Source organism: Coregonus lavaretus, assembly GCF_964263955.1.
Source record: "Coregonus lavaretus genome assembly, chromosome: 18".
Taxonomy (NCBI): Eukaryota; Metazoa; Chordata; class Actinopteri; order Salmoniformes; family Salmonidae; genus Coregonus; species Coregonus lavaretus.
In genome coordinates, this window is record NC_140005.1 from 28,580,473 (window position 1) to 28,605,905 (window position 25,433).

The following is a 25,433-nucleotide window of genomic DNA, read 5'->3' on the forward strand; positions in this document are numbered from 1 at the left end:
TGGACCAGAGAACTTATGTGGGGATGACAGGTAGATTTGTGATAGCACACTTATGGTGAAGGTCACCATTTAATGAATAATCCTGATCATAGAGAAAGGTAATGAGAGGTCAACCTTTTTCTTGCTCTATAGAAACGCCTTCATTATCATGATGAAAGACTAAGGCAGATTAAAATGTCTCATAATGTATTTATTTATTTATCATTTGTAGATGTAATATTCCCATCAGGCTGATGGAAATGATCCAGTTTGGAAAACTTGCCAGAGCCCACCCAAGCAGTTCACAAGCCATCAATATTCTACATTACACTATTACACTCCATTATACTATATAGGGAGTGTGCATTGTATATAGAACCTCTAGAGCATGGGGTCAAACATGAGGCTCAGGGGACATTTTAGGCCCCCACTTGTATAAACTGCTTGTTAATGCAGTCAAGGCAATTGCCAGATTATGGGGTTAAGTAAGTATATAGGCTACATAAGTGTGTAACAATGTAATTTTTTGTCGTCACCAATATGCAGCCCTCCTGAAATGTGGCTTTACAGAAATGGCCACATTGGCAAAATTACTTTAGACACTCCTGCTGTAAGGCACTGAACAGCTACAGAGCTGCATTAATGATACACATATCTCCATTAAAAGGCATTCAAAACCTTTTTATACATGTCCAACCCATGTCTCCAGTCACTCAACGTTTGAGGCGTGGTACAAAACCTTGGCCATTACTCTCTTAGTTTCAGCATCCACCCAAAAACAGTGGCAAAGACTTCATAGGGCTACTATGGTACTGGTGATAACTCAGTCCCATAGGAAAATACGTTTCCATTTCTAACTACCGCCTCACATTTCCATGTGAAAGATGTTCTGAGCCTGGTGGAGATGTAGAGCCTGGCTTTGCGAAGTCAAAACCATGAATAATGGGTGTGATAAAATGTTGCCATTCAACAGAAACAGCTGGGGCAGTTTGAGCACCTTGGAAGAAATGAGACTTTAAGGGCCTCCCAGACCTGACGTCTTTCCAGAGGCTTGTGTTTCGAGGCCTTGTCACCATTTGTCATCACACCATCGTTTCTAGAAGAAATTCAAAAGATACATTTTCCCCAGCATTATATATGTTAACTAATATTTATCATAACATGAGATATCATAACAGTGGCTAATGGCGCTGGAGGAGATGGCTGCTGTTTTATGGGCTCCTAACCATTTGTGCTATTGTGTGTGTTTTTTCGCGTTATTTGTAACTTATTTTGTACATAATGTTTCTGCCACCGTCTCTTATGACCGAAAAGAGCTTCTGGATATCAGAACAGCGATTACTCACCTCGTACTGGACGAATACTTTTTATTTAACGAGTCGGACGCGAAGGATTTACTTCAGACACCGGACAAGACCCAAATCCCCGTCATTTGCATGAAGAAGAGACGGAGATATAGGGGACGTAGGTCGGGGTGCCTTGTAAGATTTCGACGGCGAGTGGTTAACCCGCCTCTACCTTCCGTACTATTAGCAAACGTGCAATCATTGGATAATAAACTGGATGAGCTCCGATCAAGACTATCCTACCAACGGGACATTAAAAACGGTAAAATCAGAGTCGTGGCTGAACGACGACATGGATAACATACAGCTGGCTGGGTTTTCCGTGCATCGGCAAGATAGAACAGCTGCCTCCGGTAAGATAAGGGTTGGCGGTCTATTTGCCAACCGCTGGTGCACGAAATCTAATATTAAGGAAGTCTCTAGGTTATGCTCGCCTGAGGTAGAGTATCTCATGATAAGCTGTAGACCACACTATTTACCAAGAGAGTTTTCATCTATATTTTTCGTAGCTGTCTATTTACTACCACAAACCGATGCTGGCACTAAGACCGCACTCAACAAGCTGTATACGGCCATAAGCAAACAAGAAAATGCTCATCCAGAGGAAGCGCTCCTAGTGGCCGGGGACTTTAATGCAGGGAAACTTAAATCCATTTAACCTAATTTCTACCAGCATGTTACATGTGCAACCAGAGGGAAGAAAAGTCTAGACCACCTTTATTCAACACACAGAGATGCATACAAAGCTCTCCCTCGCCCTCCATTTGGCAAATCTGACCATAACTCTAACCTCCTGATTCCTGCTTACAAGCAAAAACTAAAGCAGGAAGTACCAGTGACTCGCTCAATACGGAAGTGGTTAGATGATGTAGATGCTAAGCTACAGGACTGTTTTGCTAGCACAGACTGGAATATGTTCTGGGATTCTTCCGATGGCATTGAAGAGTACACCACATCAGTCACCGGCTTCATCAATAAGGGCATCGATGACGTCGTCCCCACAGTGACTGTACGTACATACCCCAACCAGAAGCCATGGATTACAGGCAACATTCACACTGAGCTAAAGGGTAGCGCTGCCGCTTTCAAGGAGCGGGACTCTAACCCGGACGCTTATAAGAAATCCCGCTATGCCCTCCGACGAACCATCAAACAGGCAAAACGTCAATACAGGACTAAGATTGAATCCTACTACACTGGCTCCGACACTCGTCGGATGTGACAGGGCTTGCAAACTTTTACGAACTACAAAGGGAAGCACAACCGTGAGCTGCCCAGTGACATGAGCCTACCAGACGAGCTAAATGACTTCTATGCGCGTTTCGAGGCAAGCAACACTGAAGCATGCATGAGCGCACCAGCTGTTACGGACGACTGTGTGATCACGCTCGCCGTAGCAGATGTCAGTAAGACCTTTAAACAGCTCAACATTCCGCAGAGCCATATGGATTACCAGGACGTGTACTCCGAGCATGCGCTGACCAACTGGCAAGTGTCTTAACTGACATTTTCAACCTCTCCATGACCCGAGTCTGTAATACCAACATGTTTCAAGCAGACCACCATAGTCCCTATGCCAAAGAACACCAAGGTAACCTGCCTAAATGACTACCGACCCGTAGCACTCACGTCTGTAGCCATGAAGTGCTTTGAAAGGCTGGTCATGGCTCACATCAACACCATTATCCCAGAAACCCTAGACCCACTCGAATTTGCATACCGCCCCAACAGATCCACACTGCCCTTTCCCACCTGGACAAAAGGAACACCTACGTGAGAATGCTATTCATTGACTACAGCTCAGTGTTCAACACCATAGTGCCCTCAAAGCTCCTCACTAAGCTAAGGACCCTGGGACTAAACACCTCCCTCTGCAACTGGATCCTGCACTTCCTGATGGGCCACCCCCAGGTGGTAAGGGTAGGTAACAACACACCTGCCACGCTGATCCTCAACACAGGGGCCCCTCAGGGGTTCGTGCTCAGTCCCCTCCTGTATTCCCTGTTCACCCATGACTGCATGGCCAAGTACGACTCCAACAGCATCATTAAGGTTGCCGACGACACAACAGTGGTAGGCCTGATCACAGACAACGATGAGACAGCCTATATGGAGGAGTTGAGAGACCTGACCATGTGGTGCCAGGTTAACAACCTCTCCCTCAATGTGATCAAGACAAAGGAGATGATCGTGGACTACTGGAAAAGGAGGACCGAGCACGCCCCCATTCTCATCAACGGGGATGTAGTGGAGCAAGTTGAGAGCTTCAAGTTCCTTGGTGTCCACATCTCCAACAAACTATTATGGTCTAAACACACCAAGACAGTCGTGAAGAGGGCACGACAATGCCTATTCCCCGTTAGGAGACTGAAAAGATTTGGCATGGGTCCTCAGATCCATCGAGAGCATCCTGATTGGTTGTATCACCGCCTGGTATGGCAACTGCTCGGCCTCCGACCGCAAGGCACTACAGAGGGTAGTGTGTAAGGCCCAGTACATCACTGGGGTTGGCCTGCCATCCAGGACCTCTATGCCAGGCGGTGTCAGAGGAAGGCCCTAAAATTTGCCAAAGACTCCAACCATCCTAGTCATAGACTGTTCTCTCTGCTACCGCACGGCAAGCAGTACCGGAGTGCCAAGTCTAGGTCCAAAAGGCTTCTTAACAGCTTCTACCCCCAAGCCATAAGACTCCCGAACAGCTAATCAAATGGCTACCCGGACTATCTGCATTGACACCCCACACACTTTTACGCTGCTGCTACTCTTTATTATCTATGCATAGTCACTTTACCTCTACCTACATGTACATATTACCTCAATTACCTTGACTAACCTGTGGTCCCGCACATTGACTCCGTACCACTACCCCCTGTATATAGCCTCGTTACTGTTATTTTATTGTTGTTCTCTAATTATTTGTTCTTTTTCTATTTTTCTCCTTTTTTTACTTCAGTTTATTTTAGTAAATACTTTCTTAACACTTGTTTTTCTTAAAACTGCATTGTTGGTTAAGGGCTTGTAAGTAGGCATTTCACTGTAAGGTCTACACCTGTTGTATTCGGCGCATGTGACAAATACAATTTGATTTGATTTATCACAACTGCTTAGGCTATCACAGGGATTCTCAACCTTAATTTGACTGCTCGTTCACGCGTTTCGGCCTGAACTAAACTAGGCACATTCATGGGAAAGTGTAGGCTACTGGCTGTTGTAATAATATTTATGATATTAGTGGTTATTGAGTTGGTGGCAGCTCAATTTTATGTGGCTGTGGTTGGGTCGTGATAGCAGTCTCTCCTTACGGTGGGTTGTGCTGCGGTCCCAATATTATAGTGCCGGATGCAGGTCGAGGGTACTACTAAACTATATGGAATTGTTTTAAGAAGAATTTTAAGACCCCTTGAAGTATAAGTATATAAGAAATATCAGGAAACATTTCAAAAAATGTTTTACATGTATTTAACCGCTTATTTTTGTCACTAAATATACTTCCATACATTTCTTCAGCTGGTACCGGGGGACCTTCAGATGAGTCTTGTGAGGCCTGTAGGCGTCCTAGAGCAAAACAACTGACATGTACGCATTCACCTTTACACAGAGGGGTCATATTAGAGTGTAGCCCACACTTTTCCGACGGTACAGACAGGACAGAAGTTGGCAGATCGGCTGAACCGACTTCAGACGAGTCCCAAGAAGCTTTTGGGAGAACACTATCGTGTTCGTGAGAGTCTCATCGTTTTTAGGCCAAACCGTTCGGACGTTACAGACAAGTTTGTGAGAAGACCGATTTTCGGCATGTCTCATGGTCTGACAAACACCGCTTTAGCTCTGTCACCTTTCACCACAAATGCGGAAGTGTTACATAGGTGGATGCGGTGGATTGAGACGCATCCCATGCACAAAAAATATATATCTCTAGTTTAAACGGACCATGGGGGATTTTTTTATTAGGCTAATTAGATGTCCATGGGGGCGCTGACATCAACTTTAGAGGGCTTTAATGCCCCCCTAGCACTGAAGGTTTTCTATAAGCAATGTGGTTAATAACACCATTATTGCTATTCATTATTCACTGTGTATTTATTCCTTGTGTCATAATTTCAATTTTATCTTTAACTCTGCATTGTTGGAAAAGGACCAGTAAGTAAGCAATTCACTGTTAGTCTACACCTGTTGTTTACGAAGCATTAGACAAATACAATTGTATTTTATTTTAGATTTTGAGAGGCTGTAAAATATTAAAAGTTTCTTTAACAGGAAACTCTACACTGCAGTTAGAATTTTTGATTACACGATGGATTTTTTTTCTTTACCTTTTTCATGCCGTCGTTCAAAGCAGGGTGCTAAAAGAGAGAGTGAATGTGGACCAGCGTGATCATCGCCTCAGGTTAGGGCCCAGCACTGGAAATAAAAGGATGTTGCATTTTGTGTGGACCGGAGTATCAACTTCCTCGTAACTGGAGCCTCACTTCACCAGAACTTAGGAATCTTGCCCGTTTTCTGGAAAGGTTTTCTGGAAATGTATGACTTTAGTATTCTGATTCAAGTCATCAGGAAAGGTATTATTAAAGAGGGAAGCAGCAGCTTCCTTCCAATTAGAACAAGTTCCAAATTACAAGTTCGAATTTCCAAGTTCCGGAGGATAATTTTGTGCTTTGGGGACTGGCAGAATGTGACTGGCAGAATGAGTGTTGTATGTGGAGGATGAGGGTTGCAGTAGGTATGTCAGATAGGGGGGAGTGAGGCCTAAGAGCGTTTTATAAATAACCATCAACCAGTTGGTCTTGCGCCGGGTATACAGAGATGGACAGTTTACAGAGGAGTATAGAATGCAGTGATGTGTCCTATTAGGAGCATTGGTGGCAAATCTAATGGCCGAATGGTAAAGAACATCTAGCCGCTCGAGAGCACCCTTACCTGCCGATCTATGAATTACGTCTCCGTAATCTAGCATGGGTAGGATGGTCATCTGAATCAGGGTTAGTTTGGCAGCTGGGGTGAAAGAGGAGCGATTAGAGGAAACCAAGTCTAGACTTAACCCTAGCCTGCAGCTTGGATATGTGCTGAGAGAAGGAAAGTGTACTGTCTAGCCATACTCCCAAGTACTTGTATGAGGTGAGGGGGCATTCTTTGTACCGAACCACATTACCTTTGTTGTGGAGGTGTTCAGAACAAGGTTAAGATACAGAAGAGGAAACTGAAGGCTGTTGGGTCAGTTACCCTGCTTGACAACACATTGCCTCTATAGACTATATGCCATACATATTCTTCCTCTAGACATACAGTGGGGAAAAAAAGTATTTAGTCAGCCACCAATTGTGCAAGTTCTCCCACTTAAAAAGATGAGAGAGGCCTGTAATTTTCATCATAGGTACACGTCAACTATGACAGACAAAATGAGGAAAAAAAATCCTGAAAATCACATTGTAGGATTTTTAATGAATTTATTTGCAAATTATGGTGGAAAATAAGTATTTGGTCAATAACAAAAGTTTCTCAATATTTTGTTATATACCCTTTGTTGGCAATGACACAGGTCAAACGTTTTCTGTAAGTCTTCACAAGGTTATCACACACTGTTGCTGATATTTTGGCCTATTCCTCCATGCAGATCTCCTCTAGAGCAGTGATGTTTTGGGGCTGTCGCTGGGCAACACGGACTTTCAACTCCCTCCAAAGATTTTCTATGGGGTTGAGATCTGGAGACTGGCTAGGCCACTCCAGGACCTTGAAATGCTTCTTACGAAGCCACTCCTTCGTTGCCCGGGCGGTGTGTTTGGGATCATTGTCATGCTGAAAGACCCAGCCACATTTCATCTTCAATGCCCTTGCTGATGGAAGGAGGTTTTCACTCAAAATCTCACGATACATGGCCCCATTCATTCTTTCCTTTACACGGATCAGTCGTCCTGGTCCCTTTGCAGAAAAACAGCCCCAAAGCATGATGTTTCCACCCCCATGCTTCACAGTAGGTATGGTGTTCTTTGGATGCAACTCAGCATTCTTTGTCCTCCAAACACGACGAGTTGAGTTTTTACCAAAAAGTTATATTTTGGTTTCATCTGACCATATGACATTCTCCCAATCCTCTTCTGGATCATCCAAATGCACTCTAGCAAACTTCAGACGGGCCTGGACATGTACTGGCTTAAGCAGGGGGACACGTCTGGCACTGCAGGATTTGAGTCCCTGGCGGCGTAGTGTGTTACTGATGGTAGGCTTTGTTACTTTGGTCCCAGCTCTCTGCAGGTCATTCACTAGGTCCCCCCGTGTGGTTCTGGGATTTTTGCTCACCGTTCTTGTGATCATTTTGACCCCACGGGGTGAGATCTTGCGTGAAGCCCCAGATCGAGGGAGATTATCAGTGGTCTTGTATGTCTTCCATTTCCTAATAATTGCTCCCACAGTTGATTTCTTCAAACCAAGCTGCTTACCTATTGCAGATTCAGTCTTCCCAGCCTGGTGCAGGTCTACAATTGTGTTTCTGGTGTCCTTTGACAGCTCTTTGGTCTTGGCCATAGTGGAGTTTGGAGTGTGACTGTTTGAGGTTGTGGACATGTGTCTTTTATACTGATAACAAGTTCAAACAGGTGCCATTAATACAGGTAACGAGTGGAGGACAGAGGAGCCTCTTAAAGAAGAAGTTACAGGTCTGTGAGAGCCAGAAATCTTGCTTGTTTGTAGGTGACCAAATACTTATTTTCCACCATAATTTGCAAATAAATTCATTACAAATCCTACAATGTGATTTTCTGGATTTATTTTCCTCAATTTGTCTGTCATAGTTGACGTGTACCTATGATGAAAATTACAGGCCTCTCTCATCTTTTTAAGTGGGAGAACCTGCACAATTGGTGGCTGACTAAATACTTTTTTCCCCCACTGTATACAATCATCACTCTGTCTGTCTTTATTTCTCTGCCAATCTGCTTCTGTCTGTCTGGCCTGATAATGAGCTCCTGGAGATTAACATAAACAAGTCAGCAGGGGTTACCAGTGAAATCACTGTTTTGGCATATCATATCCCATGTTTTTCCAAACAGTGCTAAATCACAATCACAACGTAGCCTACTAAAAAGACAGTTTAGTGTAGACAGAATTTAGAATTTATCCTCATACTGTAAGCACACACTCACACAGAACACATAGTATTGATCTATTGCAGTTAATAGCCCACATAAACATAGAGACTGAAATATAAACTCTAGTCCACTGATATGGCCCCTGAACTGCGTGCGACCATTGTTTTCACAGCTTCCAGCACCCCCTGTTGCAGTGGGTTGTGAGGCTACATTCCTGCGGCATATTTCTCCTGACCCCTCAGGCTATCAGCTCTTCATGCCTGCACTCCAGCAGTGTTCCAGCTATCCCCTGCTCCTGCACCCCAGTGTCTGCTTCTGAAGCTTGGGCAACCAAAACCCCAGTAGTATTTGCACAGTAGCATAAACATTAGACATGGGGGCAGGCAGTAAACAAATGCATAAACGTTCAACATGCTGGTTTGAATCTAGCCTTCCCCTGCCATTCAAAGATGGCGTCTCAATATCGTAGTCTCCCACTTAAGACCACTCTTGGCAGCTGTGCTCTTAGTCTTGGCCTTAGACAATGATCTCGGGGGAGACATATGTCAATGTATAGCATAGATCGTTGTCTTCTGACAGGTGGCATCATTCTAACGTGAATCACAGCACTTACTCAGTGATGGGCAGCTAGAAAGCTCCAGCGTAAGCCTCACTCAAGCCACACTCCATTGAACCGAAGTGCCATTGTGGAAACAGTGTGAGGATTTCCATTTCAAATAAGACAGACTTGGCTCCTTGTAGCCTGCTGTGCTGTGCCCAGTGTCAGGATATCACCCTCTCCATTACTAGAACAAGCCTTGTGGTGAAAGGCGGTAGGAAGAGAGAGCTGCCACGCTAAACATATTTTGAGGCAGCTGGTTTCCTTAAAGTCATATTGGATGATCTGATGGCTATCTCGAGCCAACATGGTCTAACCTGTCATTTCACATTAATTGGATTCCAGTTAGAACTGCCAGCCCCAAAGCTGAAAATGATTTAGACTGCTCCTCTGACTCGAGAATCACCAGAGACTCCTTTCTTACGTACTAACTGTATGAGCAAGATGGAAAGCCATCTGTTGTCGAGTCAACGGGAGATGGTGTTTGTGTGTAAATGACAGGTACAGAGATTGAAAAGGGATAGGGTTAAGTGAGTTGGCTTCTAAAGAGCTTTTTGTTTGTCTCAGTTCTCTGTGCCGGTAAGGAGAACCTGATGGTGTTGCCAGTAAGAGCAGACAGATTCTTTAACCAATATACACTGAGTATACCAAACATTAGGAACACCTTCCTAATACTGAGTTGCACCCCCCCTTTTGCCATCAGAACAGCCTCAATTCGTCGGGGCATGGACACTACAAGGTGTCGAAAGCATTCCACAGGGATTCTGGCCCATATTGTCTCCAATGCTTCCCACAGTTGTGTCAAGTTGGCTGGATGTCCTTTGGGTGGTGGACCATTATTGATACACATGGGAAACCCAGCAGCGTTGCAGTTCTTGTTACAAACCGGTGCGCCTGGCACCTACTATCATACCCTGTTCAAAGGCATTTAAATGGTTTGTCTTCACCCTTTGAATGGCACACATACATAATCCATGTCTCAATTGTCTCAAGGCTTAAAAATCCTTCTTTAACCTGCCTCCTCTCCTTCATCTACACTGATTGAAGTGGATTTAACAAGTGACATCAATAAGGGATCATAGCTTTCACCTGGATTCACCTGGTCAATCTATGTCATGGAAAGAGCAGGTATTCATAATGTGTTGTATACTCAGTGTATGCTACCTTATACAAACACACATACGTGCATACAGACACAAACAACAACTTCTCTTCAAATTGCGTCAGATGCAAAGCAAAGCTTGCAGTACTGTATGAACATGACGTTAGAAAGACCAGGCCAAACATAAAGCCTAGTCTTCATAATACACCTGGAGAGAACTCAGGGCATAACCCAGACATTCTCATCAGCCCTTCCTCCCAAATCTAATTTTCAGGGGCAGGCAGCGTGCCAGATGCTATGCTCTGGAAGTGCGCTAACTCACCCCAGGCTGGTCCCTGCTACAAGCTGAACTCTGACTCCTTTTCTGTCCGTAAGTATACTAAAACCCCCGCCACCGCTTACCTAGGCCTCACCGGTGTCCCAACCCATAAGGCAAGCCATTATTCCAACACAAATACCTGAGACCCAAAGGAACAGGAGTTTCTGATTATCACACATCATACGTTACAGGACATAATCGCTTGTGTTTTCTTCTTGGCAGCCTGCAATCTTCAGTGGGAAAGGAAGTCTTTTTCTCCTCATTCTTTCTTCGCCGACAAGAATATGGCAGAGCCGGCTGGACCACAGAATGGGCTGTGCCAAATCTCAGGAGGAGATGCCAGCTTAAGGAGAGAAAAAGAGGGAGAGTGACGCAGCTCAAGGTTGATGCATAAACGTGTAGCCTATTTAAGTGGTCTTTGGGTATTTGGGTAACACTACTTAAAGCCAACTGGTTGTTTACATTTTTAACTTGAGAACACGAGATCCAATAAAAGAACCTGATGGAATTATCTATTTTTATGTACTGAATGTTTTCAGACTAAGCACTTTACGATTCATTCCTTGACTATTACAGATCTGTATATCTATAAAGGCCTACATATCACTAAGCACTATTTGCGTGAGGAAATGTTAAAGATAGCACGATTAAGATTAGACAGAGCAGTTGCCACTGTTTCTACATTTTGGTCTCTACAACACGTAGAACATAGAAAAGAGACCCACAGAGAGGGGGAATTACAGACAAGTAGAGAAACAAGACAAAAACAACCTGTGAAAAGGCCATATTCTCTCTGAAATAAGAGCAGGGGAAAAACAATTATGAAGAGCTTGTCTGAGCGAGAGAGGAATGCCCCCCCCAGAAAAAAAAGACGAGTTCTTCTCCTCTTGTTATTCAATCCGTAAACGAGCGGAGTGGGAAGGTTACATGGGGAGTCCCATCTCAGCCTAGGATGTTTTCACAGGCCGTCTCTAACATGCACCTCTCCCATGCTGAGACAGTGCTTTCACTGCACTTTGCAATGTGCCATGCTCCCACCCTGGGACCAGCCTAACCCCTCACTGGACAGCAGGGTGCCATGAAGCAGAGGCAGCTATATGGGAATCATTGCTCAGAGGCCCATATACACCAATTTGGCTGACAAATTTAGGCAGCCTAAAGACATCCTTTATCACGGAGGTAAATTAATGTCATAATTCTCAAAAATGAATGCAATAATTCTAGCTTATGAACATTAAAAGTGGGTCAAATGTGGGTCAAGAAGGTTGTAGAGATCTATTAAAAAACTTCATAGATCACTTAAAGCTTGACAAATCTCCATGTTATAGACGTTAACCTACAACTTCACTTCTATAATAGTACTTGAATCAAAGTGGGGTCTCACCTGCAGCTCAGGATCCCTCTTCATCATCTCCAGGATGAGGTAGCAGCCGATGGAGTGGCCCACCAGGGCCAGGCGAGTGTCCCTGGGAACGTGCTCCCTAAGGAAGGCCAGCTTGTGCTCTATCTGCCCGTTCAGACCAAACACGTCCCCCGCTGCCGTCACTGATGGGTCTGCAAAGATCAAGGTTCATCATTAGTATTCAGTATTACATCAGTATGACATCATCTACTTCACCATCGCCCAAATCATTCTGATCAAGGACATGAAACCAGCATCATTCATCAATGTCTCTGTACACAAGATAGTCTTTATTTACATTTGGCAGCACCAGCACATGGATCACCCCAACATAGGACCAGGGACATCATGTTATGGTAATGTTCACTGTCCTCTCATTAGTAGTACTCAGGACCCTTTGATAACTAAATTAAAACAAGAACATCCAAAGGGAAATCGAAGTAAGGAAGTATTCCAGAAACATCTTGATTTAATTTCTGTAATCTTTTTGGAAAGATATTTAACGATACTTTATCATATAATGCTGTAAATCTAGCCCCAGAAAAAGCTTTGAAGGAAGCAGTTAACAATTCCCTACCTGTGCAGAGCAGTCAAATCCAAGACAATGTTAGGATTAGAGAGAGGGTATGAGAAAAGGAGATGGAGAGATGATGAAAGAGAGGGCAAGAAAGACCGGACGGAAGTATAGAATATAGTATAGAATGTGTCTATGGTGATGGTGGACGGGACTTAGCGGGTGGGAAAAGACACATTCAACATTTATTTAATAATTAAAAAATCTATCCCCATAGAATTTAACATATTTGGTGAGGGACTTGATGTTTTATTCTTTCAGAGTGGAATTTGGAGCAGGCGTTCTGTGCAGACAGCATAAGAATCGGGTGGGGAAGGTTGTGGGGGTTGGGGATATGCTTACTGTATAATGGAAAAAACAAAATGAGTGCAAATTGTGATTAATGAGTCAATAAAGAATAACATATGGCAAAGACAAATTCCCATAACATAATGATCCTCTTGGCAAGAGAAAGACAGGAGGCTGGGGCAGCCCGTTAAGCGATTAAAGCCTTCTCACAAATGTGCAATAAATGTGTGCTGCATTTTTTCTTCCAGGGAAAAGGTAACTTATTTCCTATGTGTCAAAAGAAAGCTCACTTGTGGTGTTACTGATTGCAACATGGGAGGTGTAGGCTCTTTTTTAAACTCTCTCCTCTGTAATTGGGTGTGGTTGCACTTGCAAATCTTGAGGACCTCTGAATAATGTGCCATTAATGAAGCTGGCGAGGATACGGTATGAACATATCTCAGTATAGTTTTGAGAGAAAGAGATGAGAAGGAGATTAGCAACAGCCTCGGTCCTGCACTGCATTGTGCATACTTCCTCTCAGCTTACAAACTTCCTTCTCAAAAGGGTTTGTGAAGCTGGGTTCAACATCTGTACCACAGTGATAGCCCACAGTTGTCAACCTTGCATAAAAAACGAGAGATCAAGAAACAAGATAAAGTGAAGGTTGTCTTGAAATTATTTGATCAGATTGAAAGGCTGGGCATCAGACCAAAATGTCATAAAGTGGTGGTACAGTCATTATTGCAAATTTCTACTGCTTTGTGCCATTTGTCTCCCACACTTATTTTCAAAAGATATGCTCAAACAATCAACCAATATTCATGGCACAAATCACATGGAGTTGTAGTCGAGACCGACGATAGCGGTGGGAGCATAATTGGAATCAGAGAGACTCCATAAAAACCTCTTGTGATATTAGACCTTGGCTGGTGTAGCATTTTTTTTTTTTGGGGGGGGGATTACATTTTCTGAATGCATGTTTTAGTACTCTGGACATTAATAGTGTGCAATTTAGCCATATCAAAGTGAGAAAGTTGCTGGTGAAAAGTAGCGTTGCAAACTCATTCTGACAAAATGAATGAGATCTGAGGCCCATGGAGGATCCCGTGACCCAGGAATGGATTACTGACGTTGGCACTGGGAGAATGTTCCCTGTGTTTGCATTAACAGATATTTTTACAGTCATAAAAACCATCAAGCAAAACTTGCCTTACCACAGGAACACTTCTACCACTGGACGATTTGGAATAGAACCTTTAATGCTGCACTTTTTTTTAACTCTTTGTTTGTTTTTCCAAAACCGTACAACTTTTTTTTCAACTTCATCAAGTATGCATTAGCTGTTAATAATAATAACTGCCAGTCTTTAATTTGCACAAGTCACTGGAAAGTCAGAGGAGGCCCAATCAATGCTGTATGGGTTTCTCTGTATCGGCGAGGCCTTTCCCTGGACGTCCCAGAGGTTTCAGAGGCCACTGCTCTACGATGCCACCCTATCCCTCAGCAAACTGAATGCTCTTTGACGAGTTGTAAATCAATGGCAAGCATTCAAGGGGTTGACCAGGGTAGTAAATCACCAAAGGCTTGGATTGAAGCCGCAGAAGAGGGGTGAAAAGGAAGCCGATATGTCAGACATGTTTGTGTTTCCGTGTTGGATGTGGGTAATAGTCGAGTGGATATGGAAAGTGCCAACCAAAGGGTGAACACCTAGTTAGTAATGCTAGACTAATACTGCACGATGACCACATGAGCGTGCAGGTCTAGCCTGGTAATCAAAGTCCCAAGCAGAAAAATTATTTACTAGTATTTACAGTTAATCCTAATCATAGTGAGCAGATTTCCCTGGATAAGGGCATCTCACCAAATTGATGAAGGACTATTGAGATGAACACAGGACTTGCTGCTAGACAATTTGAGCCTTTCTCTGGTCTTAATCAGGGCCGTTGTTCAGATCAGATGAGGTTTTGGGGTAAAATATGAGTCCTCCCCTGCCCATCTTGAGATAGGGCTGCTGCTCATTGTCACCCCCTGGAACACCAGGCTGAACAGAGTGGTTTTCATTTATTCTCTCTGATGATCGGATGACATGCTACGAATTGGCAGGGTTGTCTGATTTTATTTTTACTGTATCTATTGACTATCTCCAGACTTTGCCTTGTGTGTTCCATTAATCATTTATGAGTTGGAAGTTTCGACAAGTGTGTGCCATGTGTTCACAATAAAACAGGAACTGTTCAATGCTTCACTTTGTTACATGAATGTCTATATAATCTAGACCAACTCTACCAAACCTCTGGAAAATACTAAGTATTACATCATTATTTCGCATTATAATACAACATTTTTAAAAATAGTGTCATGACCATAATCATCTGACATCTGCAAATTCAACCTTGGTATCTACAGTGAGGGAAAAAAGTATTTAGTACGTTTGCCCACTGACAAAGAAATTATCAGTCTATAATTTTTATGGTAGGTTTATTTGAACAGTGAGAGACAGAATAACAACAACAAAATCCAGAAAAACGCATGTCAAAAATGTTATAAATTGATTTGCATTTTAATGAGGGAAATAAGTATTTGACCCCTCTGTAAAACATGACTTAGTACTTGGTGGCAAAACCCTTGTTGGCAATCACAGAGGTCAGATGTTTCTTGTAGTTGGCCACCAGGTTTGCACACATCTCAGGAGGGATTTTGTTCCACTCATCTTTGCAGATCTTCTCCAAGTCATTAAGGTTTCGAGGTTGACGTTTGGCAACTCGAGACTGGCTAGGCCACTCCAGGACCTTAATGTGCTTCTTCTTGAGCCACTCCTTTCATTGTCATGCTGGAATACCCATCCACGACCCATTTTCAATGCCCTGGCTGAGGGATGGAGGTTCTCACCTTGTTATTCTGTCTCTCACTGTTCAAATAAACCTACCATTAAAATTATAGACTGATCATGTCTTTGTCAGTGGGCAAACGTACAAAATCAGCAGGGGATCAAATACTTTTTTCCCCTCACTGTATATGGTCAAAATAGGTTGTCTGATTGACATGATTGACATGACAAAGTCACGTAGTCTCCAGGCCTTTGAGCTATGTGAAGAGAAGCCTGGAAATCAAGGCTTCCTTCAAGTTATCATCAGAACTCATGCTAATTATCGCACATCTCAAATGAGGCTACCTACCGGGCTACACTTTGACAGAATGTTACACCTTCTGACACTTATTTGTCCTTTACAAACCCTCAATATGGATATAATTTGTCCTTCTCAAGATGGACAGATCCAAACTGTACCGTCCCATCCATCTCATGAGCCATCAGAAAAGGGATTTAACGTACTACATGTGAGGGCTTGGTAATGTCTTTCCCACGTATCAGGCACAATAAAAACGTCCTCACTGCTTTATGAATGAATATTACAGGGCTCACATGCTGGTGCTGGCTGGAGAGGGTGAGGGAGAGGGAGAGGCCCCTTGGCTCAGGCTAACTCGTCCAGCTCAGCTAACATTCCTCTTCTCCTGCGCCATCCTTAGTGTCGTCTTTAGTATTGGAGAGTGAGCTAACAAGGATCTGCCCATTTCAAAGCTAGCTAATCAGTCATCAGTGGTCAGAAGATGTGCTGTTGATGTGGATAAGTGGAAGTGGATCAGTGTGGATACACCAGCAATAAGGAATCATAGAAAGTCCAGCTGCACAAAGCACTCTCAATAAGAGATATGAATTAGTTATGTACCTTCAATCATGTCCATAGTATCAGGAGGCACACAGTGGCCAGCATGGCTCACTGCCCACACAGGGTAGCGCCGGCCCAACGTCTGGTGAAGCGTCTGCATGAAGGTCTTGTAGAAGCCAACCACACCTGGGTTACCTGCAGAGATGACGAAAACACTATAAACATCATAAAGTGCTCTGCAAATGTAACACTACCTGATAAAAACTAGGGATGTAACGATTCACCGATTTAAGATATGACTGCATCCGTCCGTAGACCACAAACCGCAGTGCTGTAGTACTCGAAACTGGTCTTGGTCTCGAGACCACATATTGAGTGTCTCGGTCGTGTCTTGGTGTTGGATATATAGACAAAAAACATTTACATTTTAGTCATTTATCAGACGCTCTTATCCTGAGCGACTTACAGTTAGTGAGTGCATACTGGCCCCCCGCGGGAATCGAACCCACAACCCTGGCGTTGCAAGCGCCATGCTCTACCAACAACATAGGCTACATTGCCCCCCTAATCTGACAGTGGTAGTGGAGTGGTATATGCCTAGTCTCCCTTATGGCTCAGATCAGGTGCCTACAGTACATACACCATAGACATACATCATTATTTACACACAAACCACACACCACACACACAGATGTCAGCTCAGACAGATCCAGCTCAGAGGCTCAGCTCATGAGCTCCAACAGCAGCAGATTTTTATTTAGAACGGAAAATGAATGTGTTTATGCAACAAATGTTAGTGCATCGAATCGTATCGCACCGAATCACTTCGATTCGTTCTATAATCAAACCAAATCGCACCGAATAGTTTCATACTCAAACGTATCGTTCCTGTATTGTATCGGAGCCCATGTCTCTAGATATGTATCAAATCGTCTTGAAAGGGAAAGATGCACATCCATAATAAAAACAGAAACTACACTTTATGGAGGTAGGCTACATGACTAAATGCTATGAGGGATTATAAAACATCTATAAAACAAACCATATAAAACATCTTATCTGACAGCCAACCTTACCAACTTCTTAGTATGTTAATAATTTTCCTCTCTACTCTTGAAGATGTTGGCCATGTAATGGTTGTCTGTTATTCCCTGGCCTTTGCCATCAATCTCATTAGCTCCCAAAGGTAGCACTGTCAGCTCAGCTGCTAGCGAGGGTCTTTATTTAGCTCATGGTACGGCTGATGTCTTCACACTGAACAAAGAGGGACTTTTATTCCACAGGTAAAAAAGGAAAGTTTATCCTGGGTGGGGGTTTATTTTGTGCTATCAGGGTGCGATAAAAGTGCAAAAAAACTGTATAGCAGCTGCTAAAGAACAATGGCTACTCTGTGTGGTCTGTCTTTTTTTGTCCAATCGGAGAGTGACATTTGTTCTTTAGAGTACCTGTATGTTCTTCGATGTTTTGTATAGTGCTTGTTTGAGTTGCTTGTATGCATATATATGGTATATTGATGTATACTGTAAGTGTGAATGTGTATTATCCGGATGTGTGTTAACTGCATTATTTTGGAATCTTTGTAATTATGATTTTGCCTGTATGTGTAATTTCATGAGCTTTCAATGTATAATCGCCTCAGTGAGAGCGTGCTGAGAGAGAGAGCCACAGGTGCAATCTGTGGAGGAACACTCCCATTAGGAGTGTTACAACAACACATAGGCAATCATCATTCAATAACATGCCACATTTAGGCTAAAGCATGTGGAACAATTAGTTAAAGCAATCTAACAGTTTGGATAAGTGGACATTTTAATATTATAAAATTCACCTGGGTGATCTTACGTGTCCACATGTTTGTTAAAATGGTGTTGAGTTGTTTGTTGGTTGGATAGTTCTTATGCCACTGTTAAAAATTGAATGTTGGAACGTTTCTTGGTGGGAGAAAATATGGTAAATGAGTGAACTCATTGCTTCTGTTACATTAATTTTAATCCATTATCCCCAAAATACATCCAATTAGTTTTATGCATCTTGGGTGTGTATAAATCACATAAGAAATAACTGGCAACACGCAGACCCCATACTTTTTCTCCTAGTGTGTCCTCAGGATGAAGTAAAGCCATTGCAACACACAGATGTGAATCTAGATGTTTTTGTATTTAAGAGCTCTACCGTCTTGGATTTGAACCCACATGTACTGCATTCTGAAATAATCTAACCACATGCTCCCATCAAGCTAACAAGCTAATAAGTAACAATCACACATAGTTAATATCAGCAAAATAATTAACTTGTCTTATTTTGCCTGGCAGAAGTGCTGGGATTCCTAGTGAAAGCTGATGCGATCTTGAAACAATCATAAACATTTACTATGAGTTCAACTCTATTCTTCTAGGGTGGGTGACGGCAACCATAAAGAACATGGAACTAGATGAGGCTTTTGTGGGAAATAAGGATAAACAGTGGTTTGAGGGGGAGGGATAAAACCTGTAGTCTGAGTCTGAACTCTCACTACTGTGGGCCCGAGTTCAGAACACTTGCCGCAGTTCTCGGTAGTGTTTTCGTATTTTCATTCACATATCCTGAGTCATTAATCAAGAGCCAAATGCAGCTGAAGATGTTGCACAACTCTTTGTGCTGAGCAGAGCATGCAAAAATAAATATGGGAGGCAAATAGACCTAGAAGAGTACAGATACAGTGCCTTCAGAAATAATTCATACCCCTTGACTTATTCCACATTTTGTTGTGTTACAGCATGAATTCAAAATGGATTAAATAAAAACAATTCTCACCCATCTTCACACAATAGCCCATAATGACAAAATGAAAACATGTTTTTAGACATTTTGGCAAATGTATTGAAAATGAAATACAGAAATATCTAATTTACATAAGTATTCATACCCCTGAGTCAATACTTTGCAGAAGCACCTTTGGCAGCAATTTCAGCTGTGAGTTTTTCTGGGTAAGTCGCTAAGCGCTTTCCACACCTGAATTGTACAACATTATTATTTTCAGAATTCTTCAAGCTCTGTCAAATTGGTTGTTGATCATTGCTAGACAACCATTTTAAGGTCTGGCCATAGATTTTCAAGCAGATTTAGGTCAAAACTGTAACTTGGCCACTCAGGAACATTCCCTGTCTTCTTGGTAAGCAACTTGGCCTTATGTTTTTGGTTATTGTCCTGCTGAAAGGTGAATTCATCTCCCAGTGTCTGGTGGAAATCAGACTGAACCAGGTTTTCCTCAAGGATTTTGCCTGTGCTTAGCTACATTCCGTTTCTTTTTTATGCTGAAAAACTCCCCAGTCCTTAACGATTAGAAACATACTAATAACATGATGCAGCCACCACTATGCTTGATAATATGGAGAGTGGTACTCAACAATGGGTTGTATTGGATTTGCCCCAAACATAATGCTTTGTATTCAGGACAAAAAGTGAACTGCTTTGCCACATTTTTGCAGTATTACTTTAGTGCCTTGTTGCAAACAGGATGCATGTTTTGGAATATTTTTTATTCTGTACAGGCTTCCTTCTTTTCACTCTGTCAATTAAGTTAGTAATGTGGAGTAACTACAATGTTGTTGATCCATCCTCAGTTTTCTCCTACCACAGCCATTAAACTCTGTAACTGTTTTAAAGTAACCATTGGCCTCATGGTGAAATCCCTGAGCGGTTTCCTTCCTCTCTGGCAACTGAGTTAGGAAGGATGCCTGTATCTTTGTAGCGACTGGGTGTATTGATACACCATCCAAAGTGTAATTAATAACTTCACCATGCTCAAAGGGATATTCAATGTCTGCTTTTTTCTATTTTGACCCATCTACCAATAGGTGCCCTTCTTTGCAAGGCATTGGAAAACCTCCCTGGTCTTTGTGGTTGAATCTATGTCTTAAATTCACTGCTCGACTGAGGGACCTTACGGATAATTGTATGTGTGGGGTACAGAAATGAGGCAGTCATTCAAAAATCATGTTAAACACTATTATTGCACACAGAGAGTCCATGCAACTTATTATGTGACTTGTTAAGCACATTTTTACTCCTGAACGTATTTAGGCTTGCCATAACAAAGGGGCTGAAAACCTATTGACTCAAGACATTTCAGCGTTTCATTTTTTATGAATGTGTTAAAAAAATTGAAAAACCTAATTCCACTTTGACATTAAGGGTTATTGTGTGTATGCCAGTGACAGTAAATCTAAATTGAATCAATTTTAAATTCAGGCTGTAACACAACAAAATGTGGAAAAGGTCAAGGGATGTGAATACTTTCTGAAGGCACTGTATTTATGAGGTACAAGTTATTATGAGGACAATTCCACCAAGTAATAGTTCAGGGCGGTGGAAACCTATTCAGTCTTATTCATTTAATTGACATGAGTAAGTCTAGGTTGTGTTGATCAGTGAAAAAACAACACATTTGAATCTCATGGAGCTCATGCCTCCACTGTAGTAGATTCAGTTAGAATGGACACCATGTCCATTTCAGTATCTAGGAAAGCTCGTCGGTCACTTTGTTTTGACCTTTTTGAACGTGAAATCCAACTTTCCCCTTTAACCGACCATGACAGATAAGGCCCCCTCTTTTCTCTCATCGCTGGGCAACCTTTCTCAATATCTGCCAGGCTCCCGCAGTTGAACATTGTGTCGACTCTCTCCTGCTCTCCACAAGCTGAGTAAACAGTAAACTCCCTCTTTCTCCCAGACAGTGGGGAGAGTGCAGGGGATGGGCTGTCCTTAAATGCAGCACCCTTTTCTAGACTCTGTCCACAGCCCCTCCTAGCCTACTGATTAAATACATTTGTATGTTTTTATTCACGCTGGGTTTCCAAATCTCTCCCAGATGGCCCCAGACATGCTCAAGAAGCAGGCTTTCAGAAACCTAGCCCATACCAGAGATGTGCCATTGGAAATGACAGTGCTATTTTTGCTAGGCACCACAATAGACGCCCCCCATTCTCCCGCTTGTGGCTTGCACTCCCAAGAGGAGAAGTAATGAAGGCCCCCCAAATCCCACTGTCACACAGCTTCAATCGGTTTGAACTCGAGGCAAGTGTAGAAAGGAAAACAGCTTTATACTGTAGCAGTCTGAGACCACTCCTCAGACCACGCTTTTGTAAGTAGACAGGTACCTGAACCTGAACACATTATTGGGATGTGAACAGATGAACTTTCAACTGATTTTTGGTCTTCATGAACATAAGCTTCAGTATTTGAATGAGTTTTGGGCCCAACATCTGTCTCTATCAGCAAAGCGGAGTTCGGAATGTGATTCAATGGAGGATACATCTGTCTGGTGCTCACAGCCAATTGAGGAACGAGGGGCGGATTACGCGGGTACTATGTTGTGACGAGTGTGCCGCTCACTCAAGAGAGGTCATATTTGTTAGATATTACTGCACTGTCGGAGCTAGAAGCACAAGCATTTCGCTACACCCGCAATAACATCTGCTAAACACGTGTATGTGACAAATACAATTTGATTTGATTTGAAGGAGACTGCAGAAGTCCCCTTTTGTGAATAAAGAGGACAAAAACTGAAATGAACAGAACAAATGACAAAGCAAAAAACAAATTACAATTACACAATGTTACGTCTGTGGGCTGAAAGAGAGTTAGAGCACATAGTAAGAAACCTGAACTAACAATGGGTTACAAATTAGTTGATGGAGAGAGATGGCTGAGGTCTCACAGTCATGAGTCAGTGGTTGAGAGGGAAAAGCCTGAACACTTAACTCCACAATAAGACTATTCAGAATAGGTGATGGTAGTAAACACCTGAGTACTGAATGATTCATGACTGAGAGGTATTGGAGTAGGGGGAGCAAAGAGGGTTTCCGATTGTTGTACTCAGATAGGTAAAGCACAATAGCAGGACGAAATTCAGATGTCATTGTTTTCAATGAGACAGCGATGGGAAATTCCGACGAAGTTACACCATCTACCGCAACAGCAAAGGCCACACCAGATGTCGGCTAGCCCTCAAACAAGTCAAAACTAATTTAGACTACAATGAGTACTTCACAAGCACACTGTACCCATACAGTGAGGGAAAAAAGTATTTGATCCCCTGCTGATTTTGTACGTTTGCCCACTGACAAATAAATTATCAGTCTATAATTTTAATGGTAGGTTTATTTGAACAGTGAGAGACAGAATAACAACAACAAAATCCAGAAAAACGCATGTCAAAAATGTTATAAATTGATTTGCATTTTAATGAGGGAAATAAGTATTTGACCCCCTCTCAATCAGAAAGATTTCTGGCTCCCAGGTGTCTTTTATACAGGTAACGAGCTGAGATTAGAGGGAGTGCTCCTAATCTCAGCTTGTTACTTGTATAAAAGACACCTGTCCACAGAAGCAATCAATCAATCAGATTCCAAACTCTCCACCATGGCCAAGATCAAAGAGCTCTCCAAGGATGTCAGGTACAAGATTGTAGACCTACAAAAGGCTGGAATGGGCTACAAGACCATCGCCAAGCAGCTTGGTGAGAAGGTGACAACAGTTGGTGCGATTATTCGCAAATGGAAGAAACACAAAATAACTGTCAATCTCCCTCGGCCTGGGGCTCCATGCAACATCTCACCTCGTGGAGTTGCAATGATCATGAGAACGGTGAGGAATCAGCCCAGAACTACACAGGAGGGTCTTGTAAATAATCTCAAGGCAGCTGGGACCATAGTCACCAAGAAAACAATTGGTAACACACAACGCCGTGAAGGACTGAAATCCTGCAGCGCCCGCAAGGTCCCCCTGCTCAAGAAAGCACATATACAAGGCCGTCTGAAGTTTGCCAATGAACATCTGAATGATTCAGAGGAGAACTGGGTGAAAGTGTTGTGGTCAGATGAGACCAAAATCGAGCTCTTTGGCATAAACACAACTCGCCGTGTTTGGAGGAGGAGGAATGCTGCCTATGACCCCAAGAACACCATCCCCACCGTCAAACATGGAGGTGGAAACATTATGCTTTGGGGGTGTTTTTCTGCTAAGGGGACAGGACAACTTCACCGCATCAAAGGGACGATGGATGGGGCCATGTACCGTCAAATCTTGGGTGAGAACCTCAGCCAGGGCATTGAAAATGGGTCGTGGATGGGTATTCCAGCATGACAATGACCCAAAACACACGGCCAAGGCAACAAAGGAGTGGCTCAAGAAGAAGCACATTAAGGTCCTGGAGTGATCTAGCCAGTCTCCAGACCTTAATCCCATAGAAAATCTGTGGAGGGAGCTGAAGGTTCGAGTTGCCAAACGTCAGCCTTGAAACCTTAATGACTTGGAGAAGATCTGCAAAGAGGAGTGGGACAAAATCCCTCCTGAGATGTGTGCAAACCTGGTGGCCAACTACAAGAAACGTCTGACCTCTGTGATTGCCAACAAGGGTTTTGCCACCAAGTACTAAGTCATGTTTTGCAGAGGGGTCAAATACTTATTTCCCTCATTAAAATGCAAATCAATTTATAACATTTTTGACATGCGTTTTAATGGATTTTTTTTGGTTATTCTGTCTCTCACTGTTCAAATAAACCTACCATTAAAATTATAGACTGATCATTTCTTTGTCAGTGAGCAAACGTACAAAATCAGCAGGGGATCAAATACTTTTTTCCCTCACTGTATGCACCAAAATAAATAGGAAAATGTAAAACAATTGTGATTTCAGCAACTGGTACCAGAAATGTAACTGATACAATAAATATTACAGACTACAGGGAGATAAAGGATTTACAGGGAGATGAAGGATAAGCAGCATGCTAGTCTTCACTGGTTAGGTCATTCTTCATAGCTGTCTGTGACGACGCTGCACATTGCTGGCAAGGGTCTTGACTTGATCGTCATCATTCACTATCTCGTCATTACTCAATCTCCTCTCACACCCTGCTCTCTTGGGGTTCTCACAGATGGCCTTCTTAAAATGTATTTTAAACACATAATTCTAACTCTTGATAAAATAACTGGGAGAGAAAAACTTGAAAGGATGAGCAGCCAGTTAGTAATGTAATGTCTTACTACATATAAATAATATCTGTTTATTTAACCAGTCAGAGTGAAGTACATGCTACTTAAGTCTGCAGGGTCGACCCAGACAAATTATGAGGCTATAATGGTATTTCATTCAGCCTAAGGAAGAAGGTGTTTACTTTATAAGGCTTTAAAGAGATCTGTGGGTCAAAGTATCAAATACCAAGGGAGGTCCTGCATCTGTTCAAACTGCAGACAATGGGTAGAGAGAGAGCTGTCAGGCTTGAATCCACACTTTCATTTGTTTCCCTTCCCCAACTAGCACTGTGTGACAGTAACACCACTCCCTCTATAGGAGGAATGAAGCAGACAGCCTATAGAAGGAAAGAAAAGTCAGAATTCTTCTTGATTATGGAATATGTTAGTAATAGATTAAAGTTAGTAAAACAGTTATAATTTCATTATTATTATTATATGTTACATTGTTGGAAATATCCATTCTTTAATCAAATATCCTTTGTTTCTAAGATATCATAACTTAATAAAAGTACATTATTATTGTTTTAGTGTGTCTGTCGCTTTAAAGCTGCAACATGTAACTATTTGGGCGACCCGACCAAATTCACATAGAAATGTGAGTTACAGATATGTCCTTATCATTGAAAACAAGTCTAAGAAGCGATATATCTGTTCTATGTGCGCTATTTCTATGCTTCCCATTCTTAAGTTTAGTTTTTTGCGTCTTTTACTTTCAGTTTTGTACACAAGCTTCAAACAGCTGAAAATACAATATTTTGGTTATGGACAATATATTTCACAGCAGTTTAGATGGTACAATGATTCTCTACACTATACTTGCTTGCTTTGTCACATAAACTGAAATTAGGCGATCAATTCGAATTTTTGCAACCAGGAAATGGCGGAGCAATTTCTGCATAGTGCACCTTTAAGGGAATTCCCTGTTAGCCACAGTTCAAGTCGTAAATCACCTTAGTAATGGCAACAGCAGTTAACAAGTGTGCAAGTTCTTCTTGAGGTATATAGCAGACACTGGCAATAAAAGAGTGACACTTGATGATGCACTATTAATGTAGTGACATACTGTAACTACCTTAATAA

General features: G+C 42.4%; 1 protein-coding gene across 1 annotated transcript in view; it reads right to left on the reverse strand.

The window, feature by feature from the left end:
* Positions 1 to 25,433, reverse strand: part of ldah (lipid droplet associated hydrolase) — a 63,171-nt gene that overhangs the window by 33,319 nt on the left and 4,419 nt on the right. The window contains exons 3-4 of the mRNA XM_084182239.1: positions 16,398 to 16,532; positions 11,811 to 11,980 (exon numbers count right to left, since the gene is read on the reverse strand). Of these exons, the coding sequence (XP_084038365.1) occupies positions 11,811 to 11,980; positions 16,398 to 16,532 (305 nt within the window). The remainder of the gene's footprint in view (positions 1 to 11,810; positions 11,981 to 16,397; positions 16,533 to 25,433) is intronic.